This window comes from Bos mutus, chromosome 1 (assembly GCF_027580195.1).
Source record: "Bos mutus isolate GX-2022 chromosome 1, NWIPB_WYAK_1.1, whole genome shotgun sequence".
In the NCBI taxonomy this organism is placed as follows: Eukaryota; Metazoa; Chordata; class Mammalia; order Artiodactyla; family Bovidae; genus Bos; species Bos mutus.
This window is the reverse complement of record NC_091617.1, coordinates 142,536,411-142,564,020: the sequence shown is the minus strand read 5'-3', so window position 1 is coordinate 142,564,020 and position 27,610 is coordinate 142,536,411. Positions and strand designations below refer to the sequence as shown.

Here is a 27,610-nt window from a genome sequence, read left to right as displayed (position 1 = left end):
TGCCTTTTAAACGTTATAATTTATAGAACATTCTATACAAAAACAGTCTTTAAAAGAACTCTGACTATCTTAGAAGAAGTCCATAGCCGTTGGCCTTCTCTTTGGTGTGACGGTCAGCGGCTTCTTGGGGCCCAGAGGGGTGCTGGCCGGCGAGCTGGTGGGGGTCTTCAGCACCCCATGGAGGGGCCTCTGCTCAGGGTTGAAGGCCACTCGGGAGGGGCCCGTGGGACTGACCAAGATGCTCTTGTCTGTCTTCTTGAACTCTGCCTCGGATGAAAGCCAGGCCACAGTTAACAGGGCACGACTCCTCTTATCTGCCCACTGGCCCCACTGGTGCTGCCCCACCCTCCGCAGGCTCCTACGGGCCCTCAGCCCGGGAGGAGGGGCCGTCAGCGAGGCTCCTGCCCTCAGATGCCTCTCCTCCTCCATGGAAAATGCCCCAGGCTACCTGGACGGGGCACTGGTGGGCCATGGGGTAGTTATGGAACATGGATGCTTGGTGAACCCCAAGTTTTAAAGTTTCAGGAGGAGCCTTTCCTTCATGGCAATTGATTCCTCCTGTCTTCTCTAGGTCTAAAAACCAGAGTTTCTCAGGTCCCTTCCAGATAGTCCCTCCCCTCTGCGCACACACACCCTTCCTTGTGGTCCCTAAACACAGCCAGGACCTAAACTCACTATGTACTCCTAAAATGCTTGGTTTCCTCCTTTGAAGAAACAAAACAATCACACCTGTACTAAAAGCAGTCAGACAATCCCCCCCAACCCTCCCTGACCCTGGACTGGGTGCCTGGACCGAGGCAGCCACGGTGACAGAGAGACCCACAGACAGACCTAACCCTAACCCAGGCTCACCTGCAGTCATGTTCCTGTTCAACCCAAAGGTCACCTTCTTGGAGCTGGACGGGGTTGTGTGTGGCTACAGGAAAAAATGGCAGGGCAAGGAGTGAAAAGACAATGGCTAAGCCGTCCCCAGAACCCACGGTGCCTCCAGGCATGGCACTGGCAGGCCAGCCCCGCTCTGCAAGGACCGCCCGTCACGGGGTCCCGGGGAGAGAGAGCAGAGCGAGGACGGCTGACACCTCCGGGGAACACCTGTCCAGACCCCACAGCTCACCTCATGAGTGGAGTACTGGGCGCCCTGCAAGAGAACCTAGCTCCTGTGGGCGACGGACATGCGCGTCCCAACGTCCTGTGACAGGCCTCCGAAGGGGACCTGTCCTGCATTCTGAAGCACCTGACAAGCTCCTGCTTAGAACGCCACAGTCCTGTCCACTTTTGCTTTAACATCACCAACATCTTAGGACAGAAACTTGGCTTGCACAAGTCTTGAGTCACTGAACTAATATCCTCAAACCATCTTAAAAGAACACATAAATACTAACACAGATAGTAGTCACTCTGCTGGTTCAAGTGGGTGCTTGTTAATTTTTCTGGCTATATACCATGGGGCATGCAGGATCTTAGTTCCCTCTCCAGGGATCAAACGTGTGCCCCATGCACTGAGAGCGAGAGTCGTAACCACAGGGTCACCAGGGAAGTCTCCGAGTGGGTGCTATTTAAATGTCCACTTGCTGTGGGTGCCCTGGCAGGGCCAGCCAAGCACGCACGCCCACCTTGATGGCTCCACCAGGACCCGTGTCTTCTGGAGGCAGACTGGACGCAGCCCAGCAGCCTGGCCTGGACTTGCTCACTCTGAGCAGCACTCGGCAGAGCCAGCCCTGCTTTCCTGACCTGAGAACAGCCCCGTCCCCCTGCCACCAATGGGACCCCTCCCACCCTCCCCTCATGTCCTGGGCAGACCGACAGACCCAGGCTCTCCAGAGTTTCCGACTTTCCCTCTCACTGCCTATACGCATGAATTCGAGGATGACCCCCATGTCCTGCTGATGTACAACAACAGCACCTCAAGTTCCCTGGCCAAGCCCCTGGTCTGCCTCAGGCCAGCCTGACTCCCTGAACGGGGGCCTGTAGGCCATGGACAGCAGCAGAGGCTAGAGGCTGGCTGCAGACGGTGGGGTCAGGGTGCAGCAGTGGGGCTCCAGCTGAGCCTGTGTGGGGGTAACGGTGTGGGGCCAGTACCTGCAGGGTGGGGCCCGGTGAGGGAGCGGTGCTGCCCCTGGCCTTCCTGAAGAACAGCGGCTTCGGGGAGGACGCAGTGTCGAACGCCATGAAGTCCTTCTCCGTCCTCAGCTTCTTCTTCAAAGGGCCATGCGCCCCACCACTGCCCTGTGTGAGGGGGATGAGATGGGGTCACTCCCACCCATGCGCGTGGGAAGGGAGCAGACAAAACAGAGGACCCACCCACAGGCTCACCCCAGGCCCCTCAACAGCTTGCTTCTGGAGCAGACGTTGCAGAAACCCCCGTCTCCCTGTGCTGGCTCCGTGTCCACAGCCAGGGGTCTCCTGTCTTCTCGGCCACAAGAACCTACTTTTACCCATCTACAAACCTGTGCCCATGTTGGAGGGTTTCTGGCTTTCAGAGACCGTGTGCTAAGCTGTAGCTCGTTGTCTCACTTCTGAACAGATCCCACTGCCCACAGAGAGTCTGCACTGAGGGCAGGTGTGAAGCTGTCAGGTTCCGTGGGCCTGGGACGGGCAGGCACACAACCTTCCCCGGGACTTTACACTGACACCTGGCCACAGCAGAACCTGCTCCTGTCCCAGAGCCTCAGGGGTCAGGGAAGCCCAAGGCGGCCCCTGCCGCACAGTGGTTTGCACAAGTCCCTGGTGTTCCTGGCTCAGAAGTTTGCCACCTTCCCCTGGAGGGAACCTGGAGCTGCAGACCTGGGCCAGAACCCTGCCCCTTGTGGAGGAAGACCTCCCCAGACCCTCCAATCGTCTCCGAGAGGGGCTGCCAGGGAAAGAAGAAAACTTCTCATCAGTTAAGGAAGATGAGCAGCAATGACCAGTGGGTGATGGGCAGAGGCTGCAGAGCCCGGGAGGTGGCACAGGTGCTCCGGTGTCAGGGAAGGTCTGAGGTGGGAGTGGACTTCCTGGATCCCAGCTGAAATGTTTCCCCCACCCTCAGACCTCCCACTGACCCCTCGGGGGTCCTGCACTGTGAGGCCTGGTACCAGTTGTGCCCGTGTCCTTGCAGGCTCCCTAAACAAGGCCCTCGGGTCAGAAGTGCTGCAAAAAGCAGGAGCCGTGGGCACGCATGCTAGGCAGGGCAGCAAGCTGGCTCTGGGAGGCCTGGGGGGTCATGCATCCAGCCCTGCAGGCCGTGAGGACCGCCTGTGCAAGGAGTGGAAGCAGCCCAGGGAGACAACGGCTGCCCTGCATGGGCACAGCCACACGCATGCACAGGGAGGAGGGTGAGAGCTGCACACCCAGAGTCGGCTCCTGCTTCTATCTGCTCCAGAGATCCAAGGGGAGAAAAGCTTCTAGTGAAAAAGAACAGGAGTAAGAGTCTGGGGCTTTTTCTCTTGCCAATGGAGCCCAGGACTGGCCAGGAGCTGGAGGAACATGAGCTCCACACGTGATGGGGGCACCCTGCCTGTTCACTCCATGGAGGTGGAGCGCCCCATGGGCCACTGGGGCGATCCCCCAGCCTGATGCTGGGCCCGTCACACCTCTGATCACTGGGGGTGGGGGTGGGAGGGGAGGCACTGGATGCCCCCAAGACAGGTCACTATTTACTCCTTGGTAGAGGGTGTTAGGAGCCATGACGGCTCCTGGTCCAGGGTCTGACTGCCCCCTGCCCTGGGGCTGAGGGGGCGGGGCCCTGACACTCCTGCTTGGGAGCCCCCCTGTGCCTTACCAGGGCCGGGACGAGCTTCAATCCTCTGGGCTCCACCAAGTTTGACATCTCCTTCATTTTCTTCCTCTTTTTCAAAATGGCAGCTTTCTGAGCACACGAGTCATAGAGGTCAAGGCCGCTGGGCCCCCCACTCTTCTTCTTCAGTTTCCCGCCCAGGGGCAGGGAGGAAGGGCAGTCCCTTCTGTCTGCTGGGTTGGCTGGGGGCCCTTCCCTCTGGGGCAGGGGCCAGGCCAGCACAGGCGGGCCACTGCCGTTGACCAGCAGAGCTCCTAGCTCCCGCCTCCTCTTCAAGACCGGGGCACCGCTGGCTGGGGCCGCTTGAGGGGCCACCCCCTCCAGAGGTGACGCTGTCGGCTCCAGGCCCTCCACCTGGATCCTTGGGCTTCTCTTCCTGGGCCGCTTCCTCCTGTTGTGCAAGGAGGGCCGCTCCAAGCTGCTCTGCTCCTGGGTGCAGGGCATGGCCAAAATTCCCAGGTCAGCCCCACCCGCCTCCGGGGCTCTTTTGGGACTGGCCTCCGGCTCCTGGCTCCCATTCTGCTCTGGGCGCGTGGCTTCCCCACTGGGCCCTGTGCATTCAGCCTGGAGTTGCTTCTTCTTCTTCTTTTTCCTCTTTTTCTTTGGAATGCCACCTTTGCTCTCCTCTTCCTTGGCAGGGGAGAACGTGGTTCCTAGAGACACAAGTCAGTCAACAAGTGCCCGGTGCCCAGGGGACCTGCCAAGGTTGGGGGTACCCACAGCAAGTTGCCAGTCCCCGCCAGGTCCTTCTCTGTGTCCTCGAACCCAACAAGCTTTCTCACTTGCCCATCTCTTCCCCTCCCCAACCATGCCTGGAAACCTTTCTGAGGCCTATTTTGATGTAAATGGATCTGAAACAGTATTTAGATCCCTACTAACTTTCAGGCCCATATCTGGTAATAAAACAAGTGCCCCAAAGGGCAATGTCCACCTAGGACATCCACATCCCCACCCTCTTCCTGCATCAGGAGTCAGCTATGCTTCCGCTTCAGCGAGGCTGGAGCACGGTCCCCCAGAAAACAACAGCTGGACAGACGCTCTCTATACATCTCAGCTCTTCAGAGTGACGGCTTCACTCTGCAGTGACCCGTGTGGACATGGAAGGCGCTCCCTGGGCCGTGCTGGCCCACCGTGTGCTGACCGAGAGCTCTGCAGCTCACCTTTCTCTCCTGCCATGTCTGTCTTCTCCAAAAGTTTATTCCCTTTCTTCCTGTGTGTTCCTTGACTGTGGGTCTGGTCATCTTCGTCAGCAGTGGTGTCCTCAGCAAAACTGAGGCGAGAGAGACTGCGTGCTGGACACCAAAGACGTCTGGTCAGCTTTCTGAGACAAGCACGGCCCTGCCCACCATGTGGGTAATTTTAACCCTGATTCCTGCTGAGTCCCTTATTGTTTCTCCACCCCCAACCTGAAAAGTTGCTGATGCAGGAATTATACACTACGCTCTGTGAGTTTCTCAGCTGAGGCGAGGTCAGGGACTGTAGACCCAGGGTGACAGCCTCTAGAGCTCACCCCCCAAGGATTCGGCTGTGCCATCTCCACATCTCAAGGTCTGTGGGGCCCCCCAATTCGACGCACCCCAAATGCACAAGAGGCAGGGGTAGCATACACATCCACCTGCTCAAATGTAACCCAGCTTCCAAGGAGCAGTTCCCTTCCCCGACCCCGGGGGGCCTGGAGGGGAGGGAGGAGGGGAGGGATGGAGGCCGACTGATCCCAGTGAGAGGGACTCTGAGACTGATGCTTCTCCTTCAGGAAGGCTGAGCTGGAAGCGGCCTGTGAACCCCCCCCCGCCCCCCACCCCACAGGAAGAACGCGCCCGGCTCCACGTTGCCCATGTTCACTGAGAACATCACCAATTACGATCTTCTGACTTTCCTCACCTGCAGAGAGGCCTCGGAATCTGAAAAAAAAAACAACAAAGGCTCCTAAAGAAACTGCGTCTTCCTGCCCCCCATAAACACATGCACTAACCTTTTACGATGTAAGATGTTTTCCCTTAAAATCTTTATTGAGATATATAATTCACATACCAAACAATTCACCCATTTAAAGTGTACAATTGAATGTTCTATTATCAATATATATGTTTTTTCTTTTCCAATTTTCAATGTATTTTTATTGAAGTATAGATTTACAATGCTAATTTCTGTTGGATGGCACAGTGATTCAATTATACACATAAAGTTATTTTTCAAATTCTCCTCCATTGTGGAGAGAATATCCGCAGGATATTGGACACAGTCCTCTGTGCTATACGTTAGGACCTCGTCGTTTTCCACTCGCTAGGTAAGAAATTAATGTGTAAGTGACACCTGGAGTCTGTGAAGTCACTTTCCTTCTTCTCCAGAAAGGGTGGTGGAGAAGGACGGAGGTGTGAGGCAAAACCAAGGACGAAACTGCCCTCAAGTATCACACGCAAGACATGAAGATCTAAGGCTTTGTCCTGGCACATCCCAGTGAGACTGGAGATGGAAAAGTTTCCACCTCTCCTTACATTCTAGTCCCTCTTTGTTAGCGAGCAGAGACGGCCAGCTGTGTTTTGTTCTACATGACTGTGCTAAGTTAGAACAAAAGCAAGCGTGGAGGCGTGTGCCGGGAGGGGGCAGCGCCGGGGAGCAGAAAGGCCGAGCCCAGCCCCAGGTCTGGCAGCTGCAGCCCCAGGCGATCCTTGTACCCCGCCTACCTCATCTGTCAGATGGGGCAATCCCAGAAGCTGCCTTGTGGGCTCTCCTGAGTGTGAAATACTCTGTGTAAGTGCTCGGGACAGGGCGGCTCACAGAGCGCCATCGGGCTCAGCTGCTACCTGTCGTCAGTTCCAACGAGCCGCGGGGCTTCGTGGTCACACAGGTGACAGAACCATGCTCCCGGCACACTCCCGGGGAGGTGGGGAGGAGGTAACTGAGTTGCTCTTTGACCCTTGCTGCCACGTCTTGACCTACAGACCTCCTCCTCCATCTCTACCACATAGCTAGGGGGTGAGTGCAGCTGCATGGGCAGAGGGGAAATGGAGAGGCAAGAACCTCTCCGTGGAGCCTTCCAGTGAACGTGTGTGCAAGGTGAAGGGCAGAAGCATTTGAGGTGAGTGGCTGAGAGCTCCTGCTCGGAGTGAAACAGAAGGGCGGGGCTTGAAGGTGGAGGATGGATAGGTGAAACCTTCCTCCCCCGTCACTTACTTCTTGATGAGCTCGGAGAGACGTTTCCTGTTGAAGGGAGGGACGTTTTTCCTGTTGGTCATTTCCAGGAGTCGGTCAGCAACCGCCTTGTAGTCAAACTAGGTGAGAAGAAATACTACATGTCTGCCGGAAGTACAGCCCCGCCTGACCCGGAATCATGCCAACTGGAGACCCGCAGCCCAGAGCGCCCCCCACAGGACATCCACAGTGTGTCTAAGGCTTGCCCACCAGGAGCCTGATAGCCACTGCCTTCGAAAACTTTCTTCCACTTATTCTTGGGGGAAGCTATTGTTTGTTTCATTTCTTCATGAAAATTTAGAGGGCTGTGTTGTTCTCTAAATTTAATCTAGATGTTCAATTTGTAATGGGTAACATAGTAAATTCCGTTTATTGAAAAAGTACCATCGGGCTGGCTTAAATAGAAGACAACAAATCTCAGTTATTCAAGCCAAAACAAAGACTGACATCTTTCAAAATGCCGTAGTATTTAAACCTGTCTCCAATAAGCTTGTTATAAGAAAAGTGACACCAGTGACCCAGAGATTACAAAGAACCTTATGCATTAGGCCTGTGGTTTAATCGTCTCTGTGGTTTAATTCCCCTTTAGTCAGGCAGCTCTCTACAGAGAGAGACAACTGCTACCAACCTGGAGAAGCGGCCCGGTGTCCTCCACACTTCCGCTGCCGTCCTGTCCACCTTGCTGGCTGCCCTCCTCTTTTCCGGGGTGACATTTGCCTAGTGCTATCAAGAGACACATCCATAGACACAACTCAGATACATGACCACGGCTCCCCCAAAGGAGCCACTGTCCAGTTAGGTGTCTTTTGGTATTTTCAACCTCCAGATGCTAAAAAACAAAAAACAAACCTCATACATTTTGCCTTTTAATTACCTCACAGACAAAACTCCCACCATGAACTGCAGTGGAGGAGGACAGCAAACTTGTGGGCCAGGGGCTCGAGCCAGAGGGAGGAGTGGACAGTCTGTCCCGTTTCAGGAAAGCTGGGGCAGTGGCGAACTCTCCACAGCAGGACACTGACCCCCAGGGGCCACCTCAGGAAACACAATGACCTAATGCTAACACGACTTTGTAAAAGTTTTTATTTTATATTGGATACAGCCAGTTGACAATGTTGTGACAGTTTCAGGTGGACAGCAAAGGGACTCAGCCACACATACACATGTATCCATGCTTCCCCAAAGTGCCCTCCCATCCAGGTGGCCACGTAACATTGAGCAGAGTTCCTGGTGCTGTGTAGTAAGTCCTTCCTTCCTTCCTCCCATTGTTCTTCCCTAAGTGTCCCTCAAGAGAGGAACTGTTAAAGACGACAGTATACATACACAGTGGAATATTACTGAGCCATTAAAAATGCAACAATACCAACTGTAGCAACATGGATGGACTTCGAGACTGTCACAGAGTGAGTCAGTCAGACAAAGGAGGAGAAATGTCATAACATCCCTTCTATGCAGGCTCTAAAAAGAAATGACACAGATAAGCCTACAAATCAGAAACAGACTCACAGACTTGGAAAACTCATAACTGCCAGGGAGAAGAATGGGGGGAAGGGACAGTTAGGAGTTCGGGATCAACATGTACACACTGCTGTATTTAAAACGGATAGGGCTTCCCTGGTGGTTCAGTGCTAAAGAATCTGCCTGCCAATGCAGGAGACACAGGTCTGATCCCTGGCCTGGGAAGATCCCATATCCCAGGGAGCAACTGAGCCTGTGCACTACCACTGCTGACACCGAGCCTGCGCTCTCCAGCCTGGAAGCTGCAACTAGGCCCACGTGCCACACCTGCCAAAGCCTGGGCCTAGAGCCCATGCTCCGCACCAAGAGAAGCCACAGCAACGAGAAGCCCGTCACCGGAACTAGAGAGAAGGCCCCAGTTGCCGCACCTAGAGAAAAGCCTGAGCAGCAATGAAGACCCAGCACAGCCAAAAAATAAATTATTAAAAAACAAAACAAAATGGATAACCAACAAGTACAGCTAACGTGACTTTCGCCATGTACTAAATAACTGAGCATCACAGCCATGGAGAAGCAGATGCACATTGCTACGGAGATCTCACGAGCGCTCACAAGTGTCCTGTCTCTGGCACACTCTCAGCTCCTGAGTGGTGTGGCCTCAGGCAAAAGCCTGGGCAGGTCCCCCAAGCATTTGATGGAAAACCTGGGAGGAAATCTTGGAAGGCGCTTGGGGAAAGGGGGCGCTCTGGTTCAGACAGAAACGTGGCGCAGGAGGGTCCAGAGACGACACAAAAGCGCTCGAGGCTGTTCAGCTAATGCTGTCGCCTGCGGTGAATTTAAAATGAGAATATCTTGTCTTTTCTTTCTTAAAGATTTCTTTCCTTACGAAATAATAAAATAACATCATTGAACAAGACTTAGAAAAACAGACAAAAGCACAGAGGAAAATAAGAGATCACGCACAATTTTGCTATGCAGGCTAGTTCCTACCACCTTATACACTCTTCCAGATACACACATACGTGTTTATATATGTCTATGTCTAAACATAAAAACCAGGCACTTCCCACACAGGGTTCTTGTTATTGTTCAGTCACTAAGCTGTGTCCAACTCTTGGCGATCCTCTGGACTGCAGCACGCCAGGCTTCCCTATCCTTCACTATCTCCGAGAGTTTGCTCAAATTCATGTTCATTGAGTCGGTGATGCCACCCAACCATCTCCTCCTCTGCTGCTCTCCGCTTCTCCTCGTGCATTCAATCATTCCCAGCATCAGGGTCTTTTCCAAGTGAGTCAACTCTTTGCATCAGGTGGCCAAAGTATTGGTGATTCAGCATCAGTCCTTCCCATGAATACTCAGGGTTGATTTCCTTTGGGATTGACTGCTTTGATCTCCTCGGCAGTACAGGAGACTCTGAAGAGTCTTCCCCAGCACCACTTGAAGGCAGCAGTTCTCCAGTGCTCAGCCTTTATGGCTCTCCTCTCCCATCCGTACATGAGGGCTGGAAAAACTGTAGCTTTGACTATATGGACTTCTGTAAGCCAAGTGACACCTCTGCTTTTTAAAAATGTTGTCTGTAAGTTTTTATGTCTTGCTATAAAAATCTTTCCCTGGCCGTTAATTTTTGAAAGCTTTCCTTTTTAACGACTCCAGGACATTTCAAAGGCATGGGTACACCCTGAACTAGCCCTTCACCTACTGCTTAAGGCACTGAGATGCTATCAACCACAGGAAATTCTGATGAGGCTGCAATTTAAATGCCCCATGTGAGTCCCATGGACATTAAACAGTGCTGAGAGCGAGGTGCATGCATGGTGGGTGCTTACACACCCTAAGGAAAAGAATCCTGGAGGAAGGAGGAGACAGAGAAGAGAGCTACAGACACAAGACTGCATTCCCAACACATCTGTATATCGGGTCTCCGATCAGGGACCCTTCAACAGGCATGAGGCCAGATTAGGATTTTTTTTTAAAAGCTGCAACATCAAAAAACACACAGAAACCCAAAACAGCAGCAATGGAAATGATGAAACCCTGGAAGAAAGCCTCGTGACCTGGGAGACGCAGAAAGTGTGTATGTGTATGTGCAGGGGGACCAGGCTCCGGACTGTGCAGGTGTCTTAACAAAGCCGTGCTCCCCTCCGTGGGTGATGCTCAAGGTGATGAACTCCAGGTGGTGGTCAGTGAGCTGCCAACGAATGCACTGAAAACTGTTCCTGTGACGTGAATTTTACCTAAGAAAGACCCTTCAAGTAAATTTCTCACCTGCTTTCTTTTTCCTGGCCGCTTTTCTCCAGGTCATCTCGTTTCCAGACGCCTCTTCCTCTGAGAGGCCGCCGCCACCCACTTGTGTCTTCTGTTCCTTGGCTGTCTCTTCAGGTACAAAAGGAGACTGATCTACAATGACTTCAAAAACACCCCTAGCTATAGTCTGTACCAAAGTCTGGCTGAGGGCGGAAGCACAGCAGAGAGAGCGTGTTAGCGGATGGCCTGGACTCTGTTCCCTCAAGGAGCGCAGTGGGCGAGAGGCAGAGCACGCCCCTGCTCGCCCAGTCCAGCCCACCAGGGACCCGTGGACCAGAGCTGCATTCTAGCCATACCCTGTGCCGACGCACTGCAGCCACGAGGGGCCATTTGCTAAGCGCTGTGTGACGGAGTGGTGGGACCCGGGACAGAAGGAACGTGGGCGCAGGAGGGGTGCGGGAAGGGGGAGCCATGGAGCCCCTGGGGAACACAGCTGGGAGAGCCCAGCCAGGACTCAGAGCTGACAGGCGTTAGAATTTGGTGCTTCTGAGTGCTGGCTGACCCGTGCATCATATTTCACCTACAATTTTACCACCAGCCCCCATAAACAAGTACCAACTGAAGTGGTAGAAGAAACACATGAATCACTTACTCCCTAGTCTTGGCAGCGATCTTGCAGAATGGATCAATAAACTTGAGATTTTGATCTGCCAAAAGCTGTAACAAAGGAAAAAAAAATGAGGGGAAAAAAAAGAGCCTTTCAGATGTGTCTTTGAAAAAGGAACCACTGGTGTTTTTCAGACAGGTTGAATCAGACCCACACATCTCTCACAATGCCCAAAATGCACTCTGCTAAAAGTCATGGCCACGGTCCAATCATCCAAGCATCTTATTGGCGCAGTGGCCAGAGAGGACAGCCCACCCCACCCGGCACTGTTCCATCCTACATTCCTGACAGAGACTCCGTCCTCCACGGAGACAGGACACTCCCAGACACCAAGGTGAAGGAATTAAAAAACAACATACACTTTAATTATGAAACAAAAAACAAACACATGTTCACTGCAGACACTTGTGAAAGAAAAGAGTAAATCACTGCTCCTCATCCCCAATTCAGATAATCACTGGCTTGCTAAAAACTGTGTTATTTCCTCTCTAGACCTGCGTCTTGAACAGGCCATACCGTTTGTGCAGCTTTGTCTACCTCTTTTCCCCCCACTTTTTTTCTGGGCCACGCCACACAGCATGCGGGATCTCAGTCCCCTGACCAGGGATTAAACCCACGTTCCCTGAGGTGGAAGCTGTCCTAACCACTGGACAGTCAGTCAGGGAAGTTCCTCCGTACTGCTATCTATCTATCCATCTCACACAATGCAGCTTTTGGGAATTTAGTTCCCCAACCAGGAAGTGAACTAGTGCCTGCTGCGGCGGAACTTCTAACCACGAGACTGTCAGCGAAGTCCCTTGACTTTTAAAAACAACCTCATGAATACCTCCTTGCGTTACAGAATTCTTCAGTGGACTATGGAAGTTGTTTTTGACTCGGGTATCAGACTTCCATGTACACTGTTAGCGCACAAATCTGCCCACACGATCCACTGCCTGTTTAGGACACACTTCTAGATGAGGAAGAACTATGTCAAAGGACAGGCTGACCCATTCATGCTGCTGCAGCCGATGTAACCCTGGGCTCTGCCAACAGCATTTTACCTCCAGCCCGTGGAGCACTCAGAGCAGGGCCCAGGCCCTGCCAGTTCAGGGGCACCTTGGCCCCGCGCACTGTGGCAGGGGGCCTGCCCTTCTTACCTCCTTCCCGCCCACCTTGGACAGCTCGTCCAGGTAAATGTCGACGAAGAGTAACTTCACTCCATTTGGAGACCGACTCTCAGGATGCAGGACCGCCTTCATCAAGACGTTGAGGAAAAGCTTGATGCGGCTAAAGGAAAAACACACACAGCTATACAACCCCTGCTGCCAACATCCTCTCCATCCCCAGAGAGAACGTGACACTCTTGTGCCCACCTGCTAAACAAGCAATGCACGATGGAGGAAGTTCAACAATCACTGAAATGAGTATAGTGTTGTTGTGTGTGCTCAGTTCTGCGGGATTTGAAGTTCTTCAGGCATGAGGATGCTGGGCTCTTGGTACTCAGAGTGGAAGGCATGGATCAGGTGACTCAGACTTGTTAACTGAATCACTTAGAAAACCACGCCATTGCCTTAAAAATTTTAAGGCCCCCAAATGCTAATCCAGAGGGTTCACCAACCTTTCTTCCCAGCCATTTCGCTTCAGAACTTCGAAGGACTGCCTCAGGACCAGACGAATCAGCTAGAGACAGATAACTTTTGTTACAAAAGGGAAAGTGACAAACATCCATCAGCTTAGCAGAACAACAGCTACAGCCTGGATCCTCTAAGTGAAAAGTTCCTACAGTAACAGTCAGCTTCTAGATCAAACAGTTAACTAAGGAGCCCCAGACTCACTCTGACAGGTGAAGAGAGAAAACCGACGCCTCTGAACACGTCCTCTAGCGCCCCCTGCCAGTCACCTTACAACGCACCGCACAGCCGCCTCCCTATCCCCAAGCTCCAGGGAAGGGGCTGCGGCCCCACCCTCACCATGTGGTATTTGTCCAGACGGAGCCCTTCGATGCCCGGCCACTCGCGATTCACGGTCTGCCAGAAGGTTTGGATGAACAGGTGCTCTGCAGGGAATAAGAGGCTCTGAATGCTCCATTCGCAAGGTGCCGTGTCACCACAGAACAAGAAAGTTCACAGAGGGAGACAGACTAGGATCTCTCAAGGATTCTTGGGCAGCTAGAAAATCTGGTTGGTAACTAAGTATGGTTGATAATTTTTTATATTTCAATAAAAGCTTATTTTAACAAGAAGTGGTAACATCTTAATGTTTGACTAGAAAGCTCTCTGGAGCGTGTTTCATTATCCATTGTAAAGCCATGATTCTGTTAAAAATCAAAAGACGTCCTGAGCCAGATACTGGCCCTTCTTGTCCAAATACACTTAACAATCAGCCCTAAGCCATCCACCTGATAGACACCTGGGGGACCCACGCAGAGAGTCAGCCTTCCGTTTTCATGTTCAGTGTCAGCTGAGTGAACTTTAACAAAACACTGGTTTTCTCTTCTGAGCCATGAAACCAGCACTTTTTTATCCCAAAATGGTTTGTTTTTTGCTTTACTTCCTTTTGCACAATTCTCTCTTGATATATGAAAAGCTACAGTATATTCCATGTATAGAATTTTGATCCTTACGAGGGAGCCTGCTAAAATCCAGAGAATCACTGAGAGTTAATAAGGCCATTGGGTGGTTCTGTTCTGAGGAGGGCTGGGCAAAAGCAGTGAATTCTGCCTTCTCTGCTTCTGTAAGTAATCAAAGCTGAATGTCTCAGAAACATTAATAATTAATTTCTCCCTTTGTTTATTCGTTTTGGTTGAGGGGTTACAGTTTGTTACCAGTGATGACCTGAAATGGCTCTAGTCCCAGGGAGGACAACCAGCATCCAGAGGTCACCGCGGTCACCAGCACAGTCACACGCAGCTTCTGAGAGCGTTAAAGTAACTCAGAACGTGGAAACCCTGGAGGACTGCTATTTTTTTAAAGACTCTTCTGAAACCTCTGAGACGCCGACTGTGACGTCCCCCAGGACACCGCCTTTGTTCACCCTCCCACTTGTCAGTATCTAAGCCTGACACAGGTTCCCCATGGGATGGTCTGTCGCCCGACATTCACACTCCAGGTGCCCAGGCTCATGTGACGCTAGCCCCCCGGAAAATGGAAACTTTGAAGGAAGGAGAAGAAACGACATTGAGTAGGTTTCTTAGGCAAGTTACCAAATCTGATGAGCAGGTTTTGAAAGTCACGAAAATATCAGGACTTACGAGCCTCTGAGTTGTTAACAACATGGATGAGTTGGGAAATAGTGTTCGCTAGCTCCTCCTGCAAAGTGGGGTTGGGGAAAAACAGCGGGGTTATTATGTGGAACCATGAGAGGACCGCATCACGGCCTGTGGGAGGGGGTCATCCCCTCCATTCTCACTGTTACCTCCACTAACAAGAGTGTATCTGAACACCTGGATTGCACCACACATGAAATCCCCAGTTTCAACGGACTACTGTGCCAATGCAATGTGCCTTCAGAACCAGGCTGTGTGCTCACACACGCTATCCCTGGGGTGAGTTCAACTGACCCACACAAGAAACATCAGCTCTCAACTCCTGGCTTTCAACATATAACTCGGGTTGAGATTCTATCCGAATCCCCCCAAATAATGGAAACGCAGATGCCAACTGCGACAAGGGGGCATCACTGGCAGTGAGATACCGGGACTGTCACTCCATGTGGCTCCTGCTGGCTTGCTGGCAGACAGGCTGCGGGGGCAAGGCGGCAGAAAGCGGAAGAGCCATCCTACTGAGGTGCACAAGTTTGTCTGGGGGAGAACTCGGGCTCTGGGTCTATGAAGAAACCTGCCTCTGGGAGTGTCCACAGAAGAATAATCCCCACTGCTATCATGGGGCCTTCAACTAGACTCAAGTCTTTCTCACCCATGTTAAATGAACCCCGGACTTGAAAGTGATGTTCCCATTCATCTGTTTCCTTCCTCCACTAAAGCTGTTGGTTGTCACTTTGAATGTAACTTAAAAATATTTTGCTCTGCTGTCCTACTCAAAACATGTTCAGTGGAGTAAAGGCAGGAAATCAAAGTGAGTCACTACAGGGCTCAGGGGAAGCAGAATAGCTGCAGGTAAAAGCCAGACAAGTAAAAACCTACCCTTGCATTTTGTACATCAAGGGGCTTCAAACAGTGCCCCCAAAGCTGACCCTCTCCTGCTACAAAGACAGGCCTGCTTTCACACATCAGGAAAGAGCTCTTCAAGAGCCTAAACCACTTTCTTTGATGGTTCTGGAGGCAGGGCTTGGTGTGCTCAGCAGACAGGGGTCCAGGTGAGTGCGCACACCTGGGCAGGTCTCCACTGCCTTTGTGATGAGACCATCAGCTCCAGGACCACTGCTCATTCTGCAAAGACTCTGCCCCCGGCACAAGACTCTACCCCACGTAACTGTGGCAGAGCTAGGCCCAGAGCCGGGTAGCTCACAGGATCTTAGACTAGTGTCATGCTATTTTTGACCATGAATAATAAAGGAGGAAACAGAAACTTTATAATGTAAAACCTACCATGGAACCTATGAAACTGTGACAGAGAAATAATAAATCTAATTTATGTGTCGTTTGTCTTTGAAAAGATTTCACCTCAATGCTTGCATCCCTTTCTCTATGGACAAGTGGTGGCAAAGTGAACCTTTGAAGCAATGGTTATCCATCTGTTTCCGTACATCAGGGGTGGATACAGCATAAAGCGGGCAGGTCTCTCGTTCACTGGTGCCCCGAGTCCAGCAACGTGACACAGGGAACTGTAGGTTACCTGCAGAAGCGGTTCATCCTGCACCCACATGCAATAGAACAGCCCTTTCCAGATTTTTAGAAGTTCTTCTTGGCTGAAACCTCCTAGAATGCAAAAGACCAGAAAAGTCTTATTTCAGAGTCTGCACGTTTCCTCCTTAAGTTTACAGCTGCCACAGAAGCAGTGAGAATAATACTGAGCACATTTTCACTCTTTAACTTGCAAATGTCTTTTTTATTTGAAGCACACATTTTCTTGCTGTTACAAAACAAAGACATAAATGCTTTAGTTTTGTCAGCTACGGGGCAGGGCGGTGGCGGAGAGTGTTCTCACGATCTGACTAGCATAGGAAAGCAAACGTCATCCACATACAGAATTAATTTAGCTCACGAGTCATTTAGGAGTTCCCTCAAGTGGTCCTCTGCCTGAAATCAGCAACCCCCTCCACCCCTGCAACACCACCATTGTCACTGGTCTGGCCAAGTTAGACCGAAAACCCTGCAGATGGTCTGCCCAAGTCCTTACAACCGGCCCAGGGGAACAGGCCAGGCTTTGGGATATTTCTGCAAAGATGACTTTTTTGGGACCTTGGCTGGGCTGGACCTTGACCTCTTCTTTCCCAGTTACGGTTTTCACCTACCAGGTATGTGCAGTTTTAAGTGGCATCATCCAGGTCAGCCTTGTTCTTATTATTCTAGCCTGCCTTTCTACCTGAACCCCCTACAGCCAAGCCACAAGTTGTACACAGACTCCCGCCTCCTGGGTCAACCCTGCTGCTGCTGCTGCTGCTAAGTCACTTTCGTCGTGTCCGACTCTGTTCGACCCCATAGATGGCAGCCCACCAGGCTCCCCCGTCCCTGGGATTCTTCAGGCAAGAACACTGGAGTGGGTCGACCCTAGGCATCACCAAACGACTGTGGAGTAACCTAAGGACTCACGAGATCAGGTAAGTGCACATTCCTGCAGTCTCCAAGCCTGCAGAGGACAGACAGAACCCTCAAACCTGATGCCCATTACAGCGATCTTTATAATCCTTCACTAGAAGGTCCTGGGAAGAACCTTGTGGTGCAGCAAAGGACAGATGCGGTGAATATAAACAAGTATGTATTTAGAATCAATGTGATCTCAGGACCCTACAGGATTAGTTCAGAGTGATGAAGAGGTCCCTTCTGACAGAATGAGCTTTACTTATTTCATTTGGAGGAAGCTGAAGAGCTGTATAAGGTACTGATCTCCAAGTTACTAAAGACCTTTCCCATGCCAACAATTTCATCACAGTGTATTTTGATTCTTTGTGATAGGCTCTCATTTGCCAGAAACTATAGTGAAATTAAAAGACGCTTACTCCTTGGAAGAAACGTTATGACCAACCTAGAGAGCATATTGAAAAGCAGAGATATTACTTTGCCAACAAAGGTCCGTCTAGTCAAGGCTATGGTTTTTCCAGTGGTCATGTATGGATGCGAGAGTTGGACTGTAAAGAAAGCTGAGCGCCGAAGAATTGATGCTTTTGAACTGTGGTGTTGGAGAAGACTCTTGAGGGTCCCTTGGACTGCAAGGAGATCCAACCAGTCCCATTCTAAAGGAGATCAGTCCTGGGTGTTCTTTGGAAGGAATAATGCTAAAGCTGAAACTCCAGTACTTTGGCCACCTCATGCAAAGAGCTGACTCATTGGAAAAGACCCTGATGCTGGGAGGGATTGGGGGCAGGAGGAGAAGGGGACGACAGAGGATGAGATGGCTGGATGGCATCACCGACTCGATGGACGTGAGTCTGAGTGAACTCCGGGAGATGGTGATGGACAGGGAGGCCTGGTGTGCTGTGATTCATGGGGTTGCAAAGAGTTGGACACGACTGAGAGACTGAACTGATAGTGAAACTGGCTTATTAAAGTGCCTTTCGTTTAGGGGTTAAGCAAACTGGTTTTCCTTCACCTGCCTGTTACAAATAAGACATACCTGGGGCTCTTCCCACTGAGGACACAGCTACACGTGAGTGGTGGGTTCCACCAGAGCACACTGACTTAGTCACGACTGCAGTATCTCTGGCGTGGGCTCCTGTGTTTACATCCAACCATGTTCAGACTAATGAATCATGGATCTATCTGAGCAGGGTCATCAATGGCGTTGAAACAGCAGATGAAAGGCTAGTGACGGGTTTCACAGTGCATGCGTCAGACCAACACCACCAAGCCCACTGGATGCCCCACGTGACACAGCAGGAAGAACACAGAACTGCTTGGTAAGTATTCTCACAAAAACAAAAAACTGAACCTACACTGCTTCAAATGTTAACTTTTAATACCAGTTTGCAGGAACTATAGGAGACAGAAAAACAGATTAAATGAGACCATGGGATGCAGTCAGCAAAACCCCAAATAGTGGGGGGGTCTCCATAGGACAAATGACCCAGTTCTTCCAACAAATAAGTGCAAGGAAAAGAAAAGCCGGATAAGAACTGTTAGAATTGAAGAGTCACTATAGACGTGACAACCAAACACAATCGGTGGGTCTCATGTGGATTCTGATTTGTCATTAAGAGTGTATGAAATGATGGGAATGCACTAGATTGATACTTCATATTAAGGAAAAATTTCCTAAAGGTGTGACAATGTGGTTACGTTAGCAGGGTCCTTATCTCAGAGGTACATACTTAGGTATCAGGAGGTGCAATGAGACACCAGGGGTTTGCTTCCCAAGAATCTCATGGGAAGGAGGAAGTGGGCCGATCAAATGACCTGGCCAGGTAATTAATAAATACTGAAGCAAAGTACTTGTATTTGAAATGACACATTTGAAATATTCCTTAAAGAAAAGGGAAAAAAAGAACTGCATGAGAGTATCAAAATGAAAATGTTATCATGGGCTGTTTTCTTTCCTCTTTTTTTTTTTAAACTGTTTAGAAAACTCATCATAATGAAACTTGAAAGGCAAGAACACTGACGAAATAGGACTTAAACGACACCAGTTCCTGCACAAAGCTTGGGACTGGGCATCCTTGTTTCCGCTCGGCAGCTTCACTGTCTGCCCCCCTCCAGAGCTGCCCCCTTTCAAGGCAGGGCCTGGGAGGAAGGCAGGAGTCCCGGGGGCAGGGTGCTGGTGTGAGAATGGAAAGAAGATCCCCTCTCGAGGGTCTCAGGAAGCACTCTCTTCTCTCCCGGGAGATCTGAAGAGAAGACGGAAGTTTGGAGCCGGCCACATGCCCAGGAGCCTGTCTAGGATGGGAGAACCTGGGGGCAGAGCCGTCTGGGGAGGAGCAGGGCTCTGGCAACACCAGCGGAGCCTCAGCACAAAGCTGAGATTTGGTTTCTTCCCTGAAAACTGGTGGGGCCTGGACATTCTGTCAGGTTTCTACTGAAAAAGAACCCTAAGCATTAAGAACACATTTCTACTGCAAGAAAAATCAGACACGCTATCAAACCATACACTGCAGCTGCTAACTCGCTTCAGTCATGTTCGACCCTGTGAGACCCCATAGACGTCAGCCCACCAGGCTCCCCCGTCCCTGGGATTCTCCAGACAAGAACACTGGAGAGGGTTGCCATTTCCTTTTCCAGTGCATAAAAGTCAAAAGTGAAAGTGAAGTCGCTCAGTTGTGTCCGACTCTTAGTGACCCCATGGACTGCAGCCCACTAGGCTCCTCCGTCCCTGGGATTTTCCAGGCAAGAGTACTGGAGTGGGGTGCCATCGCCTTCTCCAATCAAAGCATACACTAGAGAGTCCTTATTCACTGCCTCCTGAAGCCAGTCCCTTCCCAGAGGGCCCCTGCTCCAGGTCTGGGGGCATCTTTCTTGTGCATGGTTTTGCAACACTCATGTGTGACGCAGAAACACACTGCTGCGTGTGCACGAGGCTCAGAAGCCGGTTCACTTAAAAAGGGCACAATGCACGTTCCTCTCCGGGTGCTTTCTCCAGGACAGCAGTGTGTGGACCGCTGCTCAGAGATCATGGCGGGCAGCTAGCACCTCTAGGCAACCCACCTGTGCTGGCGAGGATGCGCTAGAGACCTTAGCGAGGGAAAACAAGAGATATCCACAGAACGACCCGGGAGAGCAGATCCTGGAGCGCGGGCAGGAAAGGGAGCTGGGAGTGAAAACAGGTTCTGACTTTCATCCTACGTGAAGTGACCAAGGACAGGGAGACAAAGCACTGGTCAGGCCCCGGGCCGCTCCTTACCGGCTGGGCCCTCCTGGAAAGGCCTGCGACACAGGTGAGGCTCACACTCGGGGTCAAGACTGAGTGCACAAGTGAGAGGCGTGTGGCAGTCACACATTGCTGTCCCACATCCTCCACCACAGTCCAGTAGGTACTGCTGCTGCTGCTAAGTCGCTTCAGTCGTGTCCAACTTTGTGCGACCCCATGGACTGCAGCCCACCAGGCTTCTCCGTTCATGGGATTCTCCAGGCAAGAACACTGGAGTGGGTTGCCATTTCCTTCTCCAATGTATGAAAGTGAAAAGTGAAAGTGAAGTCCCTCAGTCGTGTCTGACTCTTAGCAACCCCATAGACTGCAGCCTACCAGGCTCCTCTGTCCATGGGATTTTCCAGGCAACAGTACTGGAGTGTGGTGCCATTGCCTTCTCCTCCAGTAGGTACAGCTCCCTTTAAAACACCTGTTCTCAGTACAGGTATAGAAGTCCTTCGTCTTCACTCAGGAACTTAACTGGGAAAAACAAGGCACCAATCTTTGAAGTACTTAAAGCCAAACAGAATGCTCGCCATCTGATGTGTCTTAGTGCTCTGCAGGTGAAGGACAACGTACCCTCGTCACACGAGGTGTGACGTTTGTACGTCACCCACACACAAACTGTCACAACGTTGATTTTAAAAGCAGACTCATCCCACAGCTGCTTCTGGATTCGTCTCTTCTGGGGGTTGAGCTTCTTAAACGTAATGCAACTACGTTTCTAACAACAATACAGGTTTATTTACTTCATAATGAATAAGATGAACATCAAAGTGAGACTTGGACACAGAAAATCCAACAGCTCCTCTCATGGGGAGATCAGCCCAGGAGCCTGCTGAGCCCCTAACACTCCACCCACATCCGTGTGGGAACAGCCTCAGCTCCAGTCAATAACACTCGACCCCACATCTGTGTGGAAATAACCTCAGCTCCAGCCATTTCAATAACACTCGACCCCACGTCTGTGTGGAAATAACCTCAGCTCCAGCCATTCTATTAAGTTCTGGGTCGAGAGACCCCAACCCTGCCAGTGTGAAGATGTGTTCACTCCCTCACCACTGCACTGACTCTAAGACACCAGGAGCCACAAATGCACTGTTATTTTACGTGCAGAAGAGAAAGCAGAAATGCAACCAAACTACCACACGTTGATTTTAAAACGTATCCGAGTGAAAGTGAAAGTCGCTCAGTCGAGTCCGACTCTTTGTGACCCCGTGGACTATACAATCCATGGAATTCTCCAGGCCAGAATACTGGAATGGGTAGCCTTTCCCTTCTCCAGGGGATCTTCCAACCCAGGGATCAAACTCAGGTTTCCTGCATTGCAAGTGGATTCTTCACCAGCTGAGCCACAGGGAAGCGCTAAAGGCTGAGAGTTGCCGATAAAAAGAGGAAGAGATATTTATTCTGTTCACAGCTGCATTCCCAGCACCAAAAGCTGTGACCCAAACAGCAACAGCACACCTGCAGTGGGCACCCCACGGGTGTGCGAAACACACACGAGTGAGTGAATAGGGACAAGTGAGCCCTTGTGAGCAAAACTGCGGTTATTCACGGCTGTGAATGATCAACACTTAAAGCAGGTACAGCAACACTTAGTTGCTTTAAGCTCTACAAAGATTTTCAATTTGTTTTCAAACCAAGTTACTAATGGACAGTAGAGTGACACCTCAGACTCTCTTTTTTATGCCTGGACGAGACACAATTGACTGGATCAGTGAGGTTCCACCGTCAGGCCAAGTTATTTCCGAAAGTGTGTTTCTCTTCCGACAGGCACAGCTGTGGCAGGGACTATGTCCGTTCTGTCCCATCACCCCTGTCTAGACGTGCACTTTACTGTCGCTTTTCTGAAGGCCTGCTACACTCCCTGCATTGTGAGGAGCATAGGACAAGTAACTCAGACCACCCCGGGCACTGCACGCCCCCTGGGCATCCTGCCCTGGGACCACCCCAACATTTCAGACCCCGAGCCTGTTCACCAAAGGGGTTTGAACACCAGGCTCTGTCTGGTCGCCTCAACCCGTAGGCGCTGCATCTGGTCCTTCTTCTGTTCTGTACACAGGCCGGCCCTTGCGTGTCTGGATGCGCGCCCACTTCCAGGTAGGAAAACAGATGGAAGTTTAAAGTGTTTTGGGGAGACAGTGATACACTGACTGATAATTAAGAAGCAGGGCAGCTAAGTGCCACAACAGAGACACACAGGGTATCCCGGGATCCTTGTGGGGCAGGGTGAGGTGAGACAGAAGGCCTTTTGGAGCGAGTGATGCTGAACTGAGTGCTGAGAGTTGGAGAAGTGTGGGGATCTTTTCAGAGAACGGGAGATGTGAAGGCAGAGGTGAGAATTGGTGTACTGAACACCAGGAACCAGTGTGGAGCAGTCACATGGGGAAGAGGGGCTGAGGTGTGGAGAGAAAGGCAGAACAGACCATGGTCCGCAGACCTGGGATTCTGACCTGTCCAGCTGTTTTAAGAAGATGAGCCAGACTGGTTCCAGAGCAGGGGTTCACTGGGGGCAACTGGAGTTTAGATGATCGAGGAAGCAAACAACCACAGAAGTCTAGATGAGACGAGGCGGGGGTGGGAGTGGGGCTTCAGACAGGGGAGAGTAGAGACCAGAGGACACTGGATGCAGGGTCGGGGAGAGGAGGCCAGCTAGAGTCTGGGTGGGGAGGGGAACTAGCATCCAAAATGAAAGAGCAGGGGCAGCAGAAGAGGTTTGGTGGTTGGGGGGTGGGAAGAAAAATGAATCACTTTTTGGACATTCTGGTCTGAGGACACACAGGTGGACACTGACAGGTGAGAAGGGCATATCTGAGCTGAAAGCAGCAAAGGTCTGGGTTAGAAGACCAGGGTTAGAAACCTCCAGCATATATGGGATGAGTAAATTACATCTGCTGGGGAGACACTGAACAGTCAAAGTCTTTCTAGCAGACTTCCCATGAAACGGTACTTTCTCTCCCCTGGGTAGTCTTTTGTGGTTTCTCCTTAAAATAAAACATTAACTAAGGAAGTCAGCACAAGGAGAGATAACATCAATTTTTTGAAAGAGGCTCTATGTACCAGAACTAGCAATAAAAAAAATCAGACTTATCTTGTGTGCTCAGTCGAGTCTGAGACTTTGGGATTCCATGGGCTGTAGCCCACCAGGCTCCTCTGTCCATGGGATTCTCCAGGCAAGAATACTTCAGTGGGTTGCAATGCCTTTCTCCAGGAGGGTCTTCCTGACCCAGGGATCGAACCCAGGTCCCCCACATTGTAGGCGGATTCTTTAACGTCTGAGCCACCAGGGAAGCCCAGACTTATCTCAGTGCCATACAAACCTCCACTGCACACTGTAGCTCATTCTTTCAGGAGTTTACAGATCAGTTAATGAAATCCTTCAACGGTACCCACTGCTGTTTAAACCCAAATCACAAAGCCCAGTGTGACTTGGCCACTGCCTACTTGTTCAACTTCACCTTCCCTCACCCTCCTTTACTTACTAACCTTCTGGCACTGCTAGCCCGCCTCCTCTCCGACCTGCTGAACGTCAACGGCCCATGTAGAGGATGGCTTTCTTTCCTTGGTTTTCGTTTCCTTTACTTTGCTTAAAGAGCTCTGTTTCAGTTATAAATTCCTCCCTAGACTTCCCGGGACAACTCCCTCCAGGGTAGGGATTCTGACTTCTCTTTTGCAGTCCCAGCTCCTAAACGTGTTAGTCAAGTGAAGGCGTGACTCAAAGAAGAGCGCACCAGAATCTATCGGGTGAGCATAATGATCCAGCGTCCAGGCTCGGGGGTGGACAGAACGGGTCTATCCTAAGCTTCACCACCCACTGTGACTTTCAACAGACCACCCGACCTTGTCGGCCGCAGCCCCTCAACCTCAGAACTGGACGAGACCCAGCAGAAAGCGGACACAAAAGCACACGCGGGAGTGCGACACGGTGCCACACGCTCTCCCCGCTCCGCCCGCGGCTCCCCCGGCCCGTCCCCTGTGACGCACCTCCGACCGTCCCCCTCCGCACCTCCCCCCCCTCAGTACGGCCCACCCCGGGCTCCCACGCCCGGCCGCCATGTGCGCGGAGGACCGCCGGCGCCCACCTGTCTCCTTCTGCGTCTTCACGCTGATGTACTGGCGCAGCTTCTTCACCGCCCGGTCCCGGATACCCTTCTCGTGGGACGCCAGCCGCTGAGCGAACTGGATCTCGGCCGGCTGCATGGCGGGGGCCATCGTGTCCGTTGGAGCATCCCCCGCCGCAGCCCGCCGCCACAGAGCGCCCGCCGCCTCGCCGCCCCGGTCGCGACTGCGCAGAAGGCTATGGCGCGTGCAGCGGCGCGCGGGCTGATGGCGTCACAAAGGCGCCGGCCGCCGCTCGCAGCGCGTTCTGGGAGCTAGCGCGGCTGCCTAGGCAGCCGGCTGAGCCGCGCATCCCTGGTTAGCTGCGCGCCTCTCCGCCTCTGCCGTCTCTCGGTAGCCAAAGCTCGTGGCCGTTGACGGCGAGGTTAGCCGGCGTTGCGTGTTGGCCGGGAAGAGTCCGATAGCCAGTTTTATGTGGTCTAGAATCTTTGCTCCCACTCCAGTAAATCCTGGTCCGATTGGCAGCTCTTTCCCGGGAGACGCGGCACCGAGTCTTGAATCGCTTTGGACTCCTTGGCCGCCAGGGCGGGGTGGAGGCTGGGGAGAGAGGCTGCCCTTGGGAATTTTGGCGGGATGTTGTGGGCAGCCCCCCTCGAGGGCCGCTCTGGTCTCAGCGACAGGCGACCCCCGGTGCCCAGGTCCCAGCCGCGAGGATTGGGGGCGTGATCTTGAGGTCCGCCCGCGGGCCTGGAGGGCACGCACGCTGGGCACTTGGCCGTGTCAGCTCGCGGCCGGCTTCAGACAGACGAAGTCCTAGTGGTACAGTAACTGGTACCTTTGAACGCATGGGCACTGTGCGAACTCAGTGGACGTGGAGGGGCAGCTGAATGGACTGGGCGATGTGTCCCAGCTTACGGTAGCCGTTTCAGTTACGTACCAGCGGACTGGACTAAGTGGGGTCGCAAAGAGTCGGACACGACTGAGCGACTGATCTGATCTGATCTGATCGAGGGCAGACCTCCCAAGCAGTCTGTTGTCAGAAAGCTTTGGCCTATGCTCATGGAGCTGGGAGCTGAGTGCGGGAGCCAGGCGGCCGGCTGCTGGTTCCCTTGAACCTGTCACCCCTTGGTCTGACATCCCTCGCCGAACGGGAAAGGCCCTATTCGATTTATTTCACCGGACACTTACTCGAGGGTCTCACTGTCCTTGTACTTTGCAGTTAACAAAGTTTACGAGTCTGGTTAAGCCAGAAGAGCCAAGGCGGGATCCCGCGGACCCACTCTGGGTCTTTCAGCCGAGAATGCTTCGACACCTGCGGGGCCTGAGCCTCGCGGCTCTCCGTACCTGACTTTCGGCGTGGACGCGTTCCCGCGCTTTCTGGCGTGAGGGTCAGAGGGCGTGCCGCCGCACAGGCGCTAGAGCGGAGGCGGCGGCAGTCATGAACGAGGCTGGTGGCGCTGAAGAGACCTGTCGGGTTAGTGCGGGCATCCAGGTCTCGGCCTGTGGGCTCTCCCGCTCCCCCACACCGCTCCTGGGTGCCGTCCAGTGTGCTCGGGAGGGCCCTGGGCGTCGTCCGCAGACAGCGTGCCTTGGGTAGGGGATGGCAACCCCTGCCTTGGAAAATTGTCCCAATCCTCGGGTGTGCGGGTCCAGGGGGCCGCACAGGGGGCGGTGGGCGTGCTCCTGTGATCCCCCGGGCCAGGCCGGGCCTGGCCGCCCGCGAGGCCCTGGCCGTGTTGGACCTGTCAGCCTTTGGTGCCCAGCTGTCGAGTTCAGATCCAGGTTGTGTCCGCGGTCCTGGGGTTCTTGAGAGTCACCTGGCTTCCCTGTTTCCCCGTTTCCCAGGGTTGTGGTCGGTACGAAGCAGGGCGGCCCATAAAGGGCCTGGAGCACCCAGTACACATCCATCCCGATGCCTTTCTCGCCTGATAGCTTGCTGCCGGAGCATTAAGAAAAAGTTGCCCGCGTTTTCTTTGGCGTTCTGGAATAGGGCCTTGTTGGCACTTTAAAAAAAACTGGCTCATAGTGTGAAAGCTGGGGCTTGAGCTCTCTGGATGTAATATACATAGAAAACAGTACATTAGGTAAAGACGTGCTTTGAAACTATTTTGAGCACACGAGGCCTTAAAGAAAAGGAAGCAAGCTGAGTTGGGCTGCTGGTTTTAGTCATCTGAGGAGACCTGTAATCTTGAGATCTGCTTGTTTTTCTAGCACATGGGAACTAAAGAAGAATTTGTTAAAGTCAGAAAGAAGGACCTTGAACGACTGACAACTGAAGTGATGCAAATACGGGACTTCTTACCCAGAATACTAAATGGGGAAGTACTGGAAACCTTCCAGAAATTAAAGATTGTAGAAAAAAGTGAGTCATATTTCATCTTCAGTAGTCACTGATGGTCACAGCAGTGTGTTTCAGCAGGTTTACCTTATGTAAATAACTGGGAAACTGGGAAGTGATTGTAAATAAACTTTAAGATACTGTTACAGTCTTTGTAATTACCTTTGGGAGAGTCAGATAAGACTTATAAGAAGGGGCAAAAGGCAAAGCATTCGCTCAGTCGTGTCCGACTCTTTGCGACCCCATGGACTGTATAGCCTACCAGGCTCCTCTGTCCGAGGGATTCTCCAGGCAAGAGTACTGGAGTGGGTTGCCATTTCCTTCTCCAGGAGATCTTCCCAACCCAGGGATCGAACCCGAGTTTCCCGCACTGCAGGCAGATGCTTTACCATCTGAGCCACCAGGGAAGCTCCATAAGAAGGGGAGGGGCCCACAAATGAGTAACTTGGCCTTGTGTAGGTTCCTGTTGGAGGAAGGGTTGCCAACTTTCTAGTATCTGTTCCTAGCTCTTTACCTTTTATCTTTGGCAGAAGGGTTTTATACTTTTATTATTTAAAAGCTCTGTTCTAAAAATTAAGTCCTTTCTTGTATACATACATACAATCTTATACAAGATCCTCTTATGCAAGGATCCTTCTTTGTAAAAGGATCTTGCCATTTAGCAACCTTGCATGGATTCAGGCGTGTTTAGAGGTACGGTCTCTCTCGGTGGAGGAACCGCTCAGTTCTAGCACCGATTTAAGTTGCTAGAACTTGTCAGTTCAGGTTCTGAGATTTGAGCTCAGCCATTGCGTCAGGTATTGGTCTAGAAGCCTCTGTTGGAGTTCTTGGGGGTGTTTTGGATTGATTCAGTTACTTTCCTGACAGAGGCTGAGTTACTGTTAAATCAGCTGTCAGTGGTTAAGGCTAACTTACCGTTACACTGACCATTTGCTATC

At 51.9% G+C, this 27,610-nt stretch overlaps 2 protein-coding genes across 4 annotated transcripts in view; one reads left to right on the top strand and one right to left on the bottom strand.

Annotated features, from left to right (window-relative positions):
- Positions 1-24,618, bottom strand: RRP1B (ribosomal RNA processing 1B). Its single transcript, XM_070376771.1, has 16 exons — positions 24,358-24,618; positions 16,112-16,194; positions 14,569-14,626; positions 13,289-13,374; positions 12,937-12,998; positions 12,476-12,605; positions 11,322-11,386; positions 10,691-10,872; positions 7,596-7,690; positions 6,950-7,047; positions 5,657-5,676; positions 4,936-5,067; positions 3,761-4,428; positions 2,080-2,226; positions 853-916; positions 1-263 (listed from the first exon to the last, which is right to left on the bottom strand). Exons 1-16 carry the CDS (start codon positions 24,485-24,487, stop codon positions 70-72), a joined length of 2,214 nt encoding a protein of 737 aa, XP_070232872.1. The 5' UTR covers positions 24,488-24,618; the 3' UTR covers positions 1-69.
- Positions 24,619-24,620: 2 nt separating this feature from the next.
- The window catches only part of HSF2BP (heat shock transcription factor 2 binding protein), an 88,087-nt gene continuing 85,097 nt past the window's right edge, over positions 24,621-27,610 (top strand). For all 3 annotated transcript variants that reach the window (XR_011465397.1, XM_005907577.2, XM_070376790.1), the window contains exons 1-3: positions 24,621-24,758; positions 25,554-25,808; positions 26,546-26,696. Coding sequence is in view for 2 of the 3 variants with exons in the window: in XM_005907577.2 (XP_005907639.1) it covers positions 25,773-25,808; positions 26,546-26,696 (187 nt within the window). In the remaining variant the exon portion in view is untranslated. The remainder of the gene's footprint in view (positions 24,759-25,553; positions 25,809-26,545; positions 26,697-27,610) is intronic.